The sequence below is a fragment of the Amblyomma maculatum genome, chromosome 3, assembly GCF_055883805.1.
Source record: "Amblyomma maculatum isolate TAMU_Amacu chromosome 3, ASM5588380v1, whole genome shotgun sequence".
NCBI classification, from domain to species: domain Eukaryota; kingdom Metazoa; phylum Arthropoda; class Arachnida; order Ixodida; family Ixodidae; genus Amblyomma; species Amblyomma maculatum.
In genome coordinates, this window is record NC_139346.1 from 93,030,356 (window position 1) to 93,047,285 (window position 16,930).

General features: G+C 49.2%; 1 protein-coding gene across 1 annotated transcript in view; it reads left to right on the forward strand.

Moving 5' to 3' along the window:
• The window catches only part of LOC146195316 (zinc finger FYVE domain-containing protein 21-like), a 47,190-nt gene extending 31,091 nt beyond the window's left edge, over positions 1–16,099 (forward strand). Inside the window, exon 6 of the mRNA XM_084597752.1 lies at positions 7,925–16,099. Within this exon, the coding sequence (XP_084453878.1) occupies positions 7,925–7,966 (42 nt within the window). The 3' untranslated portion in view covers positions 7,967–16,099. The remainder of the gene's footprint in view (positions 1–7,924) is intronic.
• The last annotated feature ends 831 nt before the right edge of the window (positions 16,100–16,930 follow it).

The following is a 16,930-nucleotide window of genomic DNA, read 5'->3' on the forward strand; positions in this document are numbered from 1 at the left end:
GGGGGGGGGGGGGGGGGGGGGGGAGATGCATACGACTTGATCAGCGCGCGAACTCTAGTTGCGTTTCCTTAACAGAACTCTGGAGAGGGTGGACTTATTGTAGTAAACGCGTAGCATTGTCTTGAAAACGCTGGGCACTTCCTTTGTCGGCCTCTTTTGTGTGGACGAAATGTCGCGAAGAAAACAATGCTCCATCCCGGGCACGTGAAGAGGACGCGCGTCGCGCGTTGTTTACCGCCCGCTTCGTGTTTACTAGCAGCCAGCACGTCCATCAGCTGCGCGGTTGTTTTTTTCCGGGTTTCGTGTCCGGGAACGCGTGTGCGCCTTTAGCTCTTTGACGGCCAGCGCGCCGTCACGCGTGATGTGTTTATCCCCCGCACAGCTGTCCTTCCTCGCCGCCGACACTCTACCCGATCTTATTTATTTATTCATTCATTTTGCACCCGTCAGACCTGCACGTAGGTGGTTTTCACGGACTACCCGTTTCACTTGAGTGCTCTAGAAGAGCCTTCTAGAGCGCTGTAATTTCGCTGCTGTCGTTGCGTAGCAGACGGGTTTAGAGCTCGCAACCGCGTCCACTTGTTCGCCGTTGCCGGACGCGGTGACTCAGTTTTCCCTCGGTACGCCTGGAATAATTGCGTTGCGTTAAAGCTTATAGTTATCCCGCCGCGAGGGCGCAGCGGTTACCGCGCTCCACTGCTGAACCCAAGTACGCGGCGGCCCCTTTTATATGAGAACGAAAAGCAGGACGCCCGTGTACTGCGCGATGTCAGTGCACGTTAAAGAACCACAGGCAGTGGAAATTATTATTCAGGGCACTCCACTGCGGCGTGCCGCATAGTCCGAGTCGCTTTGGGACGTTAACTCACTTAAACTAAAACAAAAAGCTAACGCAGATAGGAAAAGTTCTATTGAAATGGCCGTGCGTCGTACTCGAAACCGCTGCCGCACCTACTGTAGGCTAAATTTTAGATGCAGCATTCTCGATTCTGTAACGTAACGAGCGCCCAAGGCCATCGCGCTTTCAACGAGACAAGTTGTATCCGTATTTTTTGGTTGTTTGCGTGTATTAAGAATGGCAAAAATGCCAGAACTGCGGCCGCCCATGCTTTCGCGCTTTTCCGCTTGGACGAGCAGCACGACGAATCTGCGAGTGCAGACCCAAACTCCTTTGCTCAAATAAAGTTTTATCCATCCATCCACACGGATGGGCAATTTTTACCGCAACTTTTCAGGAGGCAACGCATATTGGTTAAACCGTATAAACCATGGTGAAATGTTGTGCGTATACGGCACTCACTGTTTGCCGAATGACGGTGCTGCCTGCGTGCGTATAAGGTGGCAAAAAAGCGGGCGATTATTTTTTTAATGCGGTCCTTGGTTAAGCCTACACAACTCGCATATGCAAGGCCTTGAAGCGGTCCCCCTTCGCCTAACCGACTGGACACTGCAGTGGAGAGAGGGTTGATTTGGTCGAGGACTGTAACCAGGCCAGATTCCCAGTGGTAGGGGGGGGGGGGGGGGGTGGCAGGCACGATCGGTGCTATCACAGATACACATCAAAATGCCCCTTCACCTTTTACTGAGGGGGAGGGGAAGAGGAAAACCTTGTTATTGAAGCCGACCTCCCTCAAGCATTCCCTCTCCTTTGGTAGTGAAACATGTACTGTAGACGAACGTCATTCAGTTTGTCGGCATTTATAGCCTTATCCTACTTGGATGAAATTTAACGGATTAAACACTGAATTAGACGCGCTAATTTTCCGGTTCGCTCCGTTCCTCTTTCGCGCACGGTCGTTTTCTTGGGTATCTGAAAGTGACCGTATACAACCAAGAGAAACAAAAATATCCACACTGAACGCTTGAACCTCGAGATTTAACGGCATCCAGCGTTGCAAGTTCCCTTTTTAACACGATTCATTAACCGTTCCCGTGCCGCAGGAAATAATTTGGCGTCGTTGGACGGTTAGGGAAAAATCCAGATTGGTTCGTGACGTCGCAGCTTCGATCGTGACTTCGCGCAGAAATATCAGAGTCAGAATTAACAGAATTAAAGCAATTAAAACGTGACACTGTGATGCGGAATAAATGTATTGGCAGGTGTCAAAGAATTTAATTCTTACGGTTAAAAGAAAATAACCAAGAGGCTACCGACAGTGTTACTAAAGGCCTGCTTGTCTTCGTCTCGGCAGCACTGCCCAGACAAGGACAAGTCTACTTGTCGAATCGTTGGCTCGGCTTTGCGATCTGGCACTCCCCTTCTACTCTTGTTCAGTGGTCTTTCATACTGTGTAGCCATCTCCTCTCTCTCTCTCGTTCTATATGTATACCCCGGATCAGCAAGGTCTGCTTGTACGGCTTGAGAACAAGCTATATATCGTGTGGTTGTACATCTTGTTATAGCAGCATACAATTTGTAAAAATCAGTTGCTACCTGTAGGCAGTAGTACGCGGCATATTACTCCGCTGAACAGTAAACAGAATCACTTTTCAGTATTTGACAACGCCAAACAAGGCAGGCGCACCGGAATTATTGCGCTTTTAATTTTCTCTGATGGTTAGCTTTTTTTTTTTTAAGGGGGGGGGGGGGGGGGGGGGGTAATCGAGCAGCCCTAACGGACTGCATTCTGTCGCGGAGGGATTGTGTGTGTCGGTTACTGCAGTTGTATCCGGCTGCAGATTGCAGTCTTCCTGCTGGACTTAAACGACAGCTGTAGCCTTGGAATTGCTTTGCACGCTTCTGCACTGCCGCCATTGCGAGATGTTGGCGGCGTTTTATCGCCCGAGTGGCGCCCGTCTGTGGAGGTGCGCTTCCTGCGACGAAGGTTTCCCGCTGGTCGTATTCGCGCGGGGCCACCACCTGGCACTGAGACAATCCGTCCCTGGCTGCAGCTGTGCTTTGCGACACTGCCAAATGTGCGCGCTGGCAGGCTTTCTCGTTGGTGTTGGGACGTTTTAGAGACGTGCGCTTAAAGCCCGTTTCACATGATGCGATTTTTGCCCTGCGACGCTGCGATTCTCGTCGGTCTAGCCGCGGAGGTGTTTCCAACAATGAATGAATGAATGAATGAATGAATGAATGAATGAATGAATGAATGAATGAATGAATGAAAACTTTAATTCCATCGAAAAGGAGCCCCTCATCTCCCGCCCCCGGCACGCAGGCCGGGGAGCGGGTCAGGAGGGCCCCGCAGGCTGAGGTCAGGTGAGGTTACAAGCACTCTTCACGGCCTCCAGGCGGGTCGCGTGCCGCTGAACGGTGGGATCTCCGCTCCGCAGCCAAACCTCCCAGGCTTCTCTACTGTCAATGTTAATGCCGGCGCCTGGGGAATCGGCGCATTGCCATATTATATGATCTAGCGTGCCTTTTTGTCCAACAAGCTGGAATTCAGTCGCAGCGTCGGCGCGGTCGTTCTGCGAATGACCAATGAGGAGCCGAGGAGCGCCACGACGTCATGTGACGTATGGTGATGTACAACGGCCTGGCACGCCCAGTATCGAAAGAGAGCCCCCCCCCCCCCCACCCCCCCCCCCCACCCCCCCCCCCCATGAGATACCCCTATTTTCACGTCCGAGTGGTTTCATTCGGCGCAGCAACGTGGTTTTTGTATGCTGAAATACTGCCACTTTTCATAAATACGTATTAATTCCTAAAATACATCTGTGTACATAAATCAAGCACGTTCTGCGTACGCGTTCTCTGCAAAGCATCAAACAACCTTGACGGCATCTCTCACCGAATTCCCACGCGGGTTCGCTGCATGTGAAAGCGCTGTGCGAAATCGTACTGCGGCATCACCGACTGCACCGAAAATTTTGGCTGCAGTCGCAGCATGTGAAACGGACCAAAGTGTTGCAGCCTAGCACGAGGGGATTTTTCTGAGAGTTCGCGTGTTGCAGTGGTACGCGCCGCCATTTTCGCCACATGCTGACTAATGCCGGTCGACTTGAAGCAGACGGGCCCAGACGTGGCGCGCTTTTTGATATGAGCCGCTCATGGTTAAAATGGGCTAGAATTTTATGTTAGCCACATTGTCAATCCGCCTTTTTCACAAGGTGTGGCGCCCTCTGGGGAGTGGTTGAAAATTTGTCTGCGACTGGTTGAGATCGTGCTTTGGAGACAAAGCTATAGTGAACTACATTTTAACGAAGCCAGCTGCGAAATTGCGATTTGTGTACTTGACAGTACTCTCATCTGTCGCTGACGCCTGTCACGATTATCAACTGCACATGGCCTCCGAGACCAGTTCTAGCAGCGCTAATCGCGGGGGCCAAAAGCTGCACATGCGCAGCTGAGGCTGGTGGTTCGTTTTACCAGTTTTCACGTGACAACAAGGGCGACGTATAACCTACGTCTCGGCTACGTAGTGCCATTCTGGTCCTCCTTGCCTTCTCGGCAGGCTTTTTTTTTTTTTACTTTTTTTTTTCCCCCAGTCTTTCTAGTTCAGGTGGTGTGAATGTGGGTGTGGGCGCCCGGCGTACTGGAGGAAGCGTGTACGACGGCTGCCCACTCATTGCCCAGATTTATTTCCAGTGGCACCCCTTGAAATGTGTGATGTCGCGGCACACACGGGAAAAGAAAAAAAAAAAAAAAACGTTTTCTTCCGTGCTCACGGTCTCGCGGACTTTTACCAAATTGGCCGCCTCCGGTTGTCGCGTCCGTCCGTCGGTGTCGTCATCGGTAGCGCAAAACAACGAAGCGTTTTCGTGAAAACTCGACAGTGCTGAAATTCACCATCAGAATTCGTCGTTTTACCTGTTGTATTCTAATGAGCGAACGACTATCGATCGAATTTAGTAAAGGTATGTATTTTTGCGGAAACTCACGAAGCATTTAGGAACTATTTGCCAGCACGGACTCACTCGAAGAAACCACGTTCCAAGCCCTACTCGTAGGTGCAAGGCGGTCGGCCGTGACGTCATGTTATAACTCGGCAGCTATTGGCTGGAGGGGGGTCCTTTGATAGCCGGATGCCGCATTTTTTCTTGACCTGTATCCGAATATAGAGTTGGGTAATGATAATAATGTTCTAACATTAAAATAGTGGTGACAGTTGCTGATAGTAATAGTGATAGTTTGGTCATAGTTACGAGGGTATTCATTGAAATAGTGGTGACAATTACTGATAATAAATAGTGATTACAATTACTGATAATAGCAGCATAGTGATAGTGATGGTTAGGGATAGCGATTGCTGTGATGACAATAGCAATATTGAGGATGGCGATGACAGTATTGTTTAGGGATGATAGCGATAGCGATAGGACGATAGTCACGATATTGATGATGGGGATTATTGCGTTGTTGGTAGAAGAGAGGGAGAAAGAGAAATAAAATGCTTTCGCATTTCCACCCTTAAGCAGACTCAAGGGCACTCGTGTAATTTCATAGCGTCCTTATCCATGCCCGGTCATGGGTGTTGAGATGAAAGGATGCAAGGCCACGGTGGAAGAAAGGAAAGTTCTCCTTCCGCACGCCCGCGCTGTGGCGAGATCGCAGCCAGTAGCGTGGGCCGCTGGTGGCAGCGTATATTTTAGGGCGTTATGTGCTTTCCGCTAATTCTGCTGGCGTTTCCACAGGCCAGTGACACGCGGGATGAAATTTCGCGACTTCTATCAGCAGTTAAACTCTGCATCATTAAAATATACCCGTTTCATATTTATCTAAATACCCGTCGAGACGCAATTAAGACCTTTCATGCCGCTTACTGTTCAATTAAGTCATCTCATTTTCGTGCGCAGACACACGCGTCGTCTGCTCGAGCGGCTATGGAAATGGCACAGCAGGAGCCTCCTGTGGTTTGTAGCCTCGTCTGACAAAGAACCGCCTAATAATTTCTTGTCGCCAGCACCAGTTTCTTGTTATATGATCGGGTCAGCTGGCTGAGGAATAACGATGGTCAGGGACCAACTCGCGCATTCCTGTCGACTACAACTCCAGACTGGTAGACCCTTGGTAAGCTGTCTTGAATACTTTGTGCATTTGGGCATGGCACGAACAGCACAATTATGCGCTCATTGAAAATAATTAAATGCTCCCTGCGTTGCTGCAGGCATGGATAAGCGGCCTGCGGGAGATAGGTATCACTTTCCGGTAGCCAAAAATCGTCATTTCAAGTACGCGAGCATCATGTTTGCGTGGAAATAAAGTGCCTTTTGCGAGGTGCGCCGTATATAAACACCTCCAAAAAGAGCGACAGAAAAAGGCCCCCAGTAATAATGCTCCCTCTAAGGGTCGCGATTCGTAAATGTCACGCTAACTGGCTGCGTCCCGTGGCTCTGTGGGATCACATTCTTTACGCCACCTGAAGGAGCCCGAGTGGATGGATGGGAGCTCTAGCTGTAATTTGGGTAGATGGGAGCAATCCTGGGGGAGGTCCTTTAATTTGGGTAGATGGGAGCAATATTGTATTTTTTAGTAGTGAGCATACATCAAGGGTGCTGGGAAAGGTAAGAACGGCAAGCGTGAAAGTGCGTCCCCCCCCCCCCCCCCCTTTTTTTTTCTTCCTTTACATGTTCTTGGCGAAATAAAGGAACGAGCTAGCAATAGGCGCTCTTACCCCCTCGTGTTCACTTGCTTTTTCCAATTCCGAGCTTTACAGTTTGCCATGTCATGGAAAGAATTACGGTTCTCGCTTTCAGCTTTTAATGACACTATCAGTAGTATTGGAAACTACACTTTTTCCTTTCTTTTGGATAGTCTGTGTTGGCTTAAAATTCCGCATTTTCGACTCAGAAACGGAAGTAACAACGCAGTTGTTCTGCACGTGCTAACCGTCTACTCCTGGTTGTATTGAAATTTCCTATAATAGCGCTCTGCCCAAGTCTTCAGTTCCGGCGCTGTAACGCGAGCTAAGCGTGCCATATGGCCGAACTGCACGGAGGAAACGATTTCACAAGTTTTGTCGACTCTTCGACGCTCCGCGGGCTACGATTGCGGCCTGTATCGGCGCCAGCGCGTCTGCTTCCGCCCAGGCTTACGCATAGTATCTCTCATCGCTTGCCTGTTCTCGCCTATCTTCTTTCGCTCCTTGTTCTCTCTCTCGGTATAGAGACGTAACCGGCAAAGAGCGCACCGGCTTGCACGTGTCGGGTAATGAAGAGGTTGTTCGGCCCACATGCAATGATAAGCGGCTTCTCAGGAAGCCCGCTTTGACTTCCGGAAACCCCCGCACCGACCCGATCGCCCTCCGGGTCGGCCCAGTGCGCGTGGAACTCGGGCTGCTCTCTCCGTGACGGGTGCTGTGACGTATAGGGCGACGGCCCCGGTCGCAAACACGTGCTCGCGGAGAGGCCACGGCGTATTTCGCCTTCTTCCGTTGGAGGTCACTCTTTCCTCTCCTCTTTCTCTTCTTCAGAATACCCTGAAATGGATTTGTTTGGCAGTGCCTGGAGTAAAAAGGGAGTAACGCGTCCTCTACTGCACTCCCTATGGAAGCAGGCTATTCTTTTCAAACCTCGAGGTAGAATTTCGGATACCAAGTCTGCGCAAATTCTATACTGTTGGCAACAAACATATCACTCCAAAATGCATTCATTTGACGCAGTTAGCAATCACAGAAGACATTTAACCTCGGAACTAGAAATCTTGAGAAACTTGAGGAGGACGTTTGGACCTTGGAAACTGTCCATGCATGGCTGTCGGATGCTAACCAAACGTCGTCTCGGGAGGCTAACGGTCGATCGTCGTTGCTCAGAAAACGACGAAACAAAAATGAAGTTATGTGGGACTTGGGGGGGCCCGAGGGAGAGTCGGGGCCGCGGGCCTGCTTTGAGGGATATGTTCTGGTGATGCGCCAATGGTAGAACCGTGAGCTCCCGCGATCTGCTCTCATTCGAGCTCTGACAGGTGCACGTAATCGGTATGCGTTGACGATGATGTTGCTTTACACGTTATTTTTTGTTTGTCCCCCTTTCTCTGCAGGCCTTCCGGATGATCCGCAGTCCGGACACCTCGCCGGACTGACTGGAGGAGCCCAGCGACAGCCTCCGCGGACGGTTGCTCATGTTTCCGCTGCGGCCCTGCTGACAAGGCAGCACTTTCGCTGCTGCTGCTGTGTGTGACGCAGGAAGGGGTCGCCATGTTGTGGCTCTCGCTCGGACTGTGCGCCACAAGCATCGTGCCACCGTTGCCTTAACACATCGCCTAATTGAGCGCGGACATGCAGACTGTGTTGTTTCGAGACCCAAGGTGCAGTTCCTCCAGCTGTTCCTCTATTAATGCATCGGGCTTACGCGCGGCCCTCACTGCCTCCGCACTGTAGACGAAATTAGTAATGGTCGTCTCGATCGGCGGCCGTGACCACATTTGATCTTTTCTTTTTTTTTTTAATGCTCGTGTGTTAATCATGCTGCCTGCAATCCGGTGAGCTATATTAGGCCCCGGTAAACGTCTTGTATACGTCTTGCATATATGTTCACAGCTATGAGACAGCGCGGAATGTGTTGGACATGCCCTAGATACAACGAACCAGACAGGAATTTGGAGTCCTGGGAGGCTTTAATGATCAGCTGGAACAAAGAAGTCCAAACAAAAATCATCCATCTGTTCCTGGACACAGCTGATTCTCAAGGGATCCATAGCCTCCTGAAAGGGGAGGAATCTTTTCCTTGGCGGTGATTGCCGCAGCTCCCGGCTTTTGGGCGGACACTAAAACTAAGTTACTTTTTTTTTAACTTGTGTTCGATTTTATAGCGGTATTTGCAGTCAAGATCTGATATCTGTGTAAACCGGTGGTTTTTCTATTGCATGTTATGTTAAAACAGACGTCTTCCGCAATGAATGTAGGTCCTCGAGAGGTGACCTGTTATGTTACACCCAGAGATATTCGTGTCTAGATATTCATTTTAGGGGAGCTTCCCTAAGGCAAACCGAACCTCGCAACTCCTTACTGCGCGTAGCATATAGAACCTGCGCATGCTGGCATAGGCAGTCCTTTGTTTGCTTACCGACTCTCTGTGCTTCCTTGGTGTCATCTGGCGAACGTGCATTCTGTCACCAGATTGCTTTTGTTCATTCAGCTACCATTCACTTTCTTTCATTTTGAAAGCAGCTAGGGAGGACGACTGTTCGAGCGGATAATTATCATAACGGAACATGAATTATACGCGGTGTACGCTTGGCAGGTTCGTTGATCTGCTACGAAGGAATTCTAGCGGCGTTTTCCCGTCCGACGTATGATCCAGCGGGGTCCGAATAGGTACAGGGAACGCTGAGTCCGTGGCTGCGCCTTAGGGAGCTTTGGTGCTCATTACTTCCGCGTTGTCCGTCGCTCGACAAGCACTGAAGCGCTGGGGAACACAGACCGGTCGCTATTGATGTGCGAGAATTGATAGTGCAGTCATGCTTGAGGTGGTTCCCAATACCTTGTTCTGAATATTCGTTCAATTCTTCGTTTAAATATGTGCGACAGCATCACGCAACGAATTTTGTTTATTTCACACATCGAAGGCGGATATGCAGTTTTTTATTTTTGTTTTTCCGTGATTCTGTTATCGTTAACCGTGTCACGTGTGGGTCTCTGATGTCCAGTTTCAGCTTTCCCCTTCAATCACTTACTTGGCCTATGTTGTTCTCATTTGATTCACCCTCACTGCGGGTGACGCATAAGAGCCGGAACCTTTAGCGGGCGCGCATGGAGACACCCTAGGAACCTTAGGTCACTTAAGTAGCGCGAGCGGCGCGTCAAGTGGCGCCCCCTGGTTGTTGTTTTCTATAGTGTGTGAGTTCGCGACCTTGTCTGCGCGGTTCGTGCAGCTGGTAGACGTTCGGTGAACTCTTTCTGGCTGCATTCGTATCCGTTGCATGTAACATTCTGAGTCATTCCCTTTAATTGTTATTGTGTTCGCGCTTCATTGCGGCTATATGAAACGGCGTCATCTGCTCGCTTGCATTGAACTATATCAGCGGAAGTCGGATCAGATCGAGCCATCGAGCTGGTTGTACGGGGTGTTCGAACTCGCGCTTTAGAAAAATGCTCGTAAAAAAAGGCTGCGAAAAGTATGCTCGCTTTCGGTGACCGACACGAACGAGAGAGAGAGAGGGAAAACTTTGTCAGCGATAAACTCTCGAAAGACAAATTACTCAGCAGGCCAATTGCCGTCGGAAGCCTGCAACCACTGGGCAGTTTCACCGTTATGTGCCAAAAGTTAACAGAGCGTGGCTGCTCTGTTACCTTTTGCAAAGACTGTACACCGGGCATCCGGTTGCCAACCTGCATACGCTCAACTGGTCAAGTTGGTATAAGCGCACGTGGTCGTTGTGCATATGCGGCAGGCACCCGGGTGGCCCATAAATATACGCCTAAACTAGAGCAGGTGCGGACGTAAGGGCTTTTTCTGTAGGAAAGAAATAAACAATATTTACCCTTAAGATTAAACGCACTAGCGTCACCTACCAACTTGCGCATACTATGGCTGCCATGTTTTGATTAGGCAGCGCCTGAAAAATCGTTAAGGCAATGGCGTCCTCCTTTTACGTTTCTCCGCACCTGCAGTTCTCTCTCCGTCTGTGCCACAGTGAGAGATCTGTCATAGCATAGGTGTACTCGTGTAAACGTATAGAGGTAGCGGTTTACCGGTTGCGCATGCGCTGTGGCCATCCGGTCAACCGGTGCACGTGAACGCCTAGACGCTATGCTAAATTTCTCTAATAACTGATTTAAATTTGTCGTCAGCGAATGGTGCACAGCTTTATTCTTCACGAAGCAAGAGAAACGGACTTGCGAATTATGCAGGCAAATGGTCATCGCGAACCGCGCATCCTATTTTCATGTACGAAATGCGAAACGTTTGTCGCTTTTTTTTTTTTTTTCTTGCGATGAATGGGTACCATGGCGACCTGTGCTTTTACGTTCCGGAACGAATCGAAGCTTCTGACCAAATTGCCGCATAAAAAAAAAAAAAAAAAAAAAAAAAAAAAAAAAACTACCTCATTCGCTTCTTCAAACAAGCGGTATCTAAACCTTGCGTTCAGCATTGATCGCTTATGTGTTAAGAAACGTAATAACCGTAACATTGTTCCTTTGTGTATGAATTGCTGAAGAACACGAAGTTGTGCTTCTTGCTGTTTTGGGTGCGTTAACTGACTTGAAGCGAAGCTGAGCGGACAGGGAGCGTTGGATCCCCTAGGAACCGTCGGAGTATTCCGCTCTCCTACGGTGCGTGGGTGGGACTGTGTGCTTGTTAAAAGGGATCGAGATTGGCCACATGAATGAATGCGCGACTAATTGGAGCATGTAATGCCGACTGCGAAATAAACAACAGCTGAAATATGCCTGCCTTTTTCCTCACCGTTTTTCTTCGCGCTTCGACGCTCTTGAACTTCGCGAGTATAACATACGCTCCAACTAACAGCGCTGCATTCATTCATGCGGCGCCATTAATCATTGATTAATCATAGGTTTAGCAAATTGAACGTCGGCCATTTTTTTTATTTTATTTTTTTTTTTACGTGATACACCTAGGCTTTGTAGAGCGTGCGTTTACTATCCGTACCGGCAATATTGTTGTTGTTTTCTTCTTTTGGGATGAGGGATAAGAGCATATACGCCGGCGTATTTATCTGATCTCCTATCTGATCACCTATCTGATCCCCGTGTCAGTCATTGCGAAGGTCGGCCGCCCTGCCGCAGGCGGTAGTGTCGAGACGTCGAGATTGAAGAACCGCTGGACTGCTCGTTTCTCGCGTCGCAAACAATGTTTCGGGATATCTCTGGACTGCCGGCTATTGATAGGCGGCCCCGTGTAGTACTACGCGAGCGCCCGCTTATCCGCGACCGCACTGCTGAACGCGCGACCGCGAGCGTCTGGAACCACGCGACCAAAGGATCGCGCGCAGTTTCTCCGCTTGGTGGCAGTCGGGCTTCCGTTTGCTTAGTCACGTTACGTTTGGTCGGACGCAACTAAACTTCCACATGTCGAACCTTATGAGGCGCTTAAGTCTCTTTGTTATAGCCGTGGTTTTTCTTGTTCAAGCAGCTGGTTACCATTTAAGGTTACGATTCATTCGGATTAGCGTTTCTTTGTTGTAGACGGCTTCGTTACAGCGTTGTCTTTTTGTGTTGAAGAGCTGAGGCAGATGGGCTCTCTGGGGCCATATGCGGAATGTACCCGGTGCTCGCACTTGGCTCTGCGTATAGCGCACGCGTATGAAACCGGATCTCTTGCGTTCACCTGCGCAGGTGCTCGGAACCGCCCTCCTCGTAGAGGGGCGCCCTGTATCCTACATTTAGATAGTCCGCTTGCTGCAAACCTCTAGCATCGCTAAGCGATGTCTTGCTGTCCGAAAGGCGCCACCGTGTTTTACTTCGTTTAAAGTATACACGGCGGCGAGTATACAGAAGTACTGTAGCAGGAAAGGGATTTATTCTCTTGGAAAGACAGCTTTGAGATCTAGGGGTTACTCGGTGCAACATTTACCTCTTTACACGGCTGGTATAGAGCGCCACCGAGAGGAGGCATTTGAAAGAACGGGAGTAGCTATATGCGTGCCGTGTGGTTAAGGTGCACAGGTTGCTTATTATAAATTGCTTGCTTGTACCACAGCTAATTTCTTATCGTATCGCTCATATTGTAACTGCTAGAACGGCTGCCAAGCCAGCGTCCCAGCTGAGAATTGGTGGCGGAGTGGTCGCTTCATGCCGGAGTCAGTGGGTGACCTTAGCGAGAGTTCGCAGGAGTTCCAAGATTATCCGATGCCCTCTTTGTGTCTGTATGTCTAAGGAAAACTAATAGTGGTCTCGATAAATGAGTACCGACTGCGTCTCCCGGAGATAAATGAGTGTTCCGAGAAACTACGATAGCCGCTATCAGGTGTTACGCGAAAGTGGCTCTAGCATAATACAGCTGTGTGTAAACAAGTTTGTGTACGTCGTTGAAGTCGTCCGTGTTGCGTCGTTGGCAGGGTGTCCATGCCCTGTTACTTAGCTTTCTTGAGTTGTCAACAGCTGTTGCAAGACAACGAGCTGTATCCAGTTTTGTCACGACCAAACAAATCATTTCGGGCCTGTCACCGCGATCCTCTGGGTTCTACCACGTGACCACGTATTGTCACCACCGTTGCATATCAGCCGCACTAGTCTTGATATACCCATTTTGTGCAAAGTTTGGGGTGTAGTCCTTATGTTGCTACTGAAAAAAAAAAAAAAGAAACACTCAGCATCTCTCAAAAATTTATTTGCACGTTCCATCAATAGGGAGTCCACGTACCATATGTTGACATGTTTTATCAGACCGCGCTACTGTCGCCGTTTACTAGCCTGTTTGCGTGGATTCGCTCGACAGAATGAGAGCTTTTTCAGTTAATCTGTGAAACATCGTCGCTTTTTGCGAAAAGCATAGTACCACCTGAAGAACGGGTTGATAATAAGGAGTGGCGGCTTTTGGCCCGGTCGGGGTTACTCTACTCTAGTCGCGAGAAAGAAAAAAACAACGAGCTTTTGTGGCGTATACTGCTCCTCGCATGTTCATTTGGTATACATATTCAAGGAACTGTTGTGGAGGTTGGCTGCTGACTCTCTTCCGAGTGTGCTTGTTCCGGTTTATGCCGGCGACCCGCGTTCTTTGCCCCTGTTCGTTATTTACCTGTGCGCTGATGCTTGCGCTCCCTGGTTTGCTCGATGTCCTGTCGCGGCCGGTGTGACTCGCAGCACGCGCATCGGGCTCGGAGCTGTGGCATCTTCCGGGCCATTGGACTAGACTTGGCTCGCGCAGAATGCGACTGGGAAAAGGAATTCATAGGGGGCTGCCTTTTGTCGCAGTGTGGCCTGTTTGTTTCACCAGAAGGCACGCTTAGGCGCAAAGTTTCTCATTTCACAAGAAAGGCTTTACGCTCGCAGTGCGGCTGCCTCTGCTTGTAGCGTTGCAGGTCATTTTGGGTGCTACTGTAGGATAGGGAGCACCATTGGATGAGGGAACACGTGTGTATTTGTGTTGGAGTGGAACACTGACGACAGCGCTGTGCAGGATTCCTGCGTAGGCTGGGCGTTAAGTTAGCAGCTGGCATTCACGAATAGATGTCGGTGCCTCGAGCGTTGAAGCCGTCCTGCAGTTCCCGCTTATTATTTCTCGAACTCCCTCGCGAAGGCCCGCTATCTTGGCGCACCGTGTGTGCCCTTTCCTTTGTACTTTTTGCAATGCACAATGTGAACACAGTGTTTTTATAACAATTTGTGCTTTTATTTCTACTCTTTTTTGTACATGCCCCGCACATATATTCTGCGACACCTTTCGTCCATCCACCGAGTGGTATACATGGTGTGGTGCATCTGGTGCGCGTACTATACGCAGGAAAAGTTTACGGGGCGCGGGTGGGCGAAAAAAAAAAGTTATTTCGCTGCAGTTTTGCAACTCAGTCGCCGAAAATGTCGATGTATTAGTGGACAATCTCTAGCCGCCTTTAGCAATACCGCACGACTGTATCGCGAAGGTGAGTTGCAGTAATGCATATTTTTTTGTACAATATGCGTTCCGTAAACTTTGACATCTCTCGTTTCATTGTGCTTCCACCAAGAACGCCAGCCAGATTTTTGTTTTGTTTTTCTCTCGCTACCATTGTCGCATACTGGCGCTCGGGCATATCATTCATCACCGTCACGACGCGGGAGCTGTCGCGTCCCATTCTGTCGCTGGGCTGTCTTCACTGTTCCGTTCGCATTTCGAAGAAGGTGTATTCGCGAGGAGTTTACAAGCCACCAGATGAGGAAAATATCTTAACGCAGCTGTAGATATCGTGACGCAACATATTTTTCTGAAGTAGTTATACACGGACGTGCACGAAAGAGACACGGTGCTGCTCAGCCTTCGCGGGGAGCGTTTCGCTACGATGGCGGCTGCTTCCGGTAGCCGGAATGGAAACTGGCGGTTACGTCCAGTGACAGGCATAATAACCTTTCGGAGTGTTCGCACATAGATGGCACCCAGTACGTTGGGTGCTGGGGTATACTCTTAAATAAGAGAGCATTCGGAACGACTGGACTATAGCTGACGGTTACAACTGCTTAAGAAGATTTATTTCTTTTTGTCGGTTCACGTTCGGCGAACTAGACAACGAATTTTGTGTGAAACTAAACAACGAATTACATGCATTGGGTTCGTTTGGTGGTGCTCCGGTTATCGGATCACCCTTTGTTGCTTTTATTTCTAGCCTCGTGCGACGCCATAAAGCTGCGCGATGGCGGCCCCCCTCCTGCTTCGGCAATAACCGGCTCGTAATCGCGCGACTGTATGTATAGTGAGTGACTGTGCGCGTTTATGTTTGTACACGTGATGCAGATAACCGCGTTGCGTAATTCCGTTCGCTCAACTGTAGGGTCCCGCAGCTTCTTTATCCTCACTGGTTGTCTCTCGGCGGGTTAAAACCGCGATTGCTTTTGAGAAGTGTCTCTGAACGCAACCTAACGGTAACAGATACTCACTCAAGGCAGGAAATGATTATACGGTGTAGGTAATTGCGTAGTGTAAGCGTTGCCATACCGTCACTTCCTGCGGCTGGTTTTACGGCTGTTAAAAATAATAAAAAAAAATAAAAAACTTGCGCTCATTTAATTCGAACAGGTATTTCAGCGTTGAGATAAGTAGTGTTAATGTTAATCAATTGCACCACAAGAGCGGCGGATATGGCAGTCTTTAAATGCGCTCTTATTTGGCTTGACAATGTTTCTGCTGTTTGTCGCCAGATGACGCTGCTAAGAGGACATATACCGTTGAGAGAATGGAATCGCGCCACCGCGATGCGGCAGAATTTTGCCATTGCGTTTTTTTTTTTTTTTTTCACTATTGCTACTGTTTACCAAGTGCCTTATACAGACGGCTTGTTGTTCACTATCTCTTGTGTGTTTACGGTGAATACACTGATTGCCTTTACTGTAGAGTATATCATGTTGTACCTTTAGGTTATAGGGGTCCTGTTCGTTCCCCGTAGGAATGCACCTCGTGTCCGCAACCGTGCTCTCATCTATCCAGTCATACCTTGCAATCACACGAGTGATGTGTGCCCATGTCTCCATGTGCAATGAAATTTCTTTAAGAGTGTTATGTTCACTTGTTTACATGGTGACTGCTTCGCCAGGAGCGAAAATAAAGGTTGACTGTTGGTACAACAAGTGCTCTCATCGCTTTACTGACATTATTTTTTTCTGTTCCGCGAGCCGTTTTAATTCGGCACGATGCGGGAGCACAACAGCATCGTTGCATTCCTTGCAAGTGCAGCCGTTCTTATACGGGTGTACGGTTAGTCAATGATATAAAAGGTAAACGTGCGGCGGTTTGTTCTATAAGGTTTAACTCCCCAAAGCGAGTCAGGCTATAAGAGACGCCGTAATGGAAAGCTCCAGGTAATTTCACTCACCTGTGGTATAATTAAACACTTATCGATAACGCATAGCACACGGCCGCCTTTTGCCTGCACCGAACCACGGCCTCTGCAGCAATCCCGGTCTCTCTTGGCAGCAGTCGAACGGCCTAACCAGTGAACCACTGCGGCGGCGACATTTCACATATCATGAATGACTCCCTGGGTAACCTATTCGGCATAATTTCACCGTCTTTGATCGCGTTCGAGTGCTGAGGGATTAATGAGTGGGGTTATTTTGCAGATTTCTAATCTAAACATCAAGCAGACACGCATCATATAGTTCTCTGAAATGAGCATATTACGTAACGAAGAAGAATATGGTGGCCAGGCGTGTAGTGTACGTGTCACGTGACACGGCTAGGTACGGTGCGCGTATACCTCCAGAGCACATCATGCATATAACGCATACAACTTGATAGGGCTTACAACGTCCAAGAAGTTCGCGGGGGTCAAGTGGATGCAGCTAGCACAGAACCGGGTTAAGTGGAGAAATATGGGAGGGGCCTTCGCCCTGCAGTGGGTATAGTCAGGCTGATGATGATGATAACGCCCAAAGTTGCATGCCGTCTACGAGAT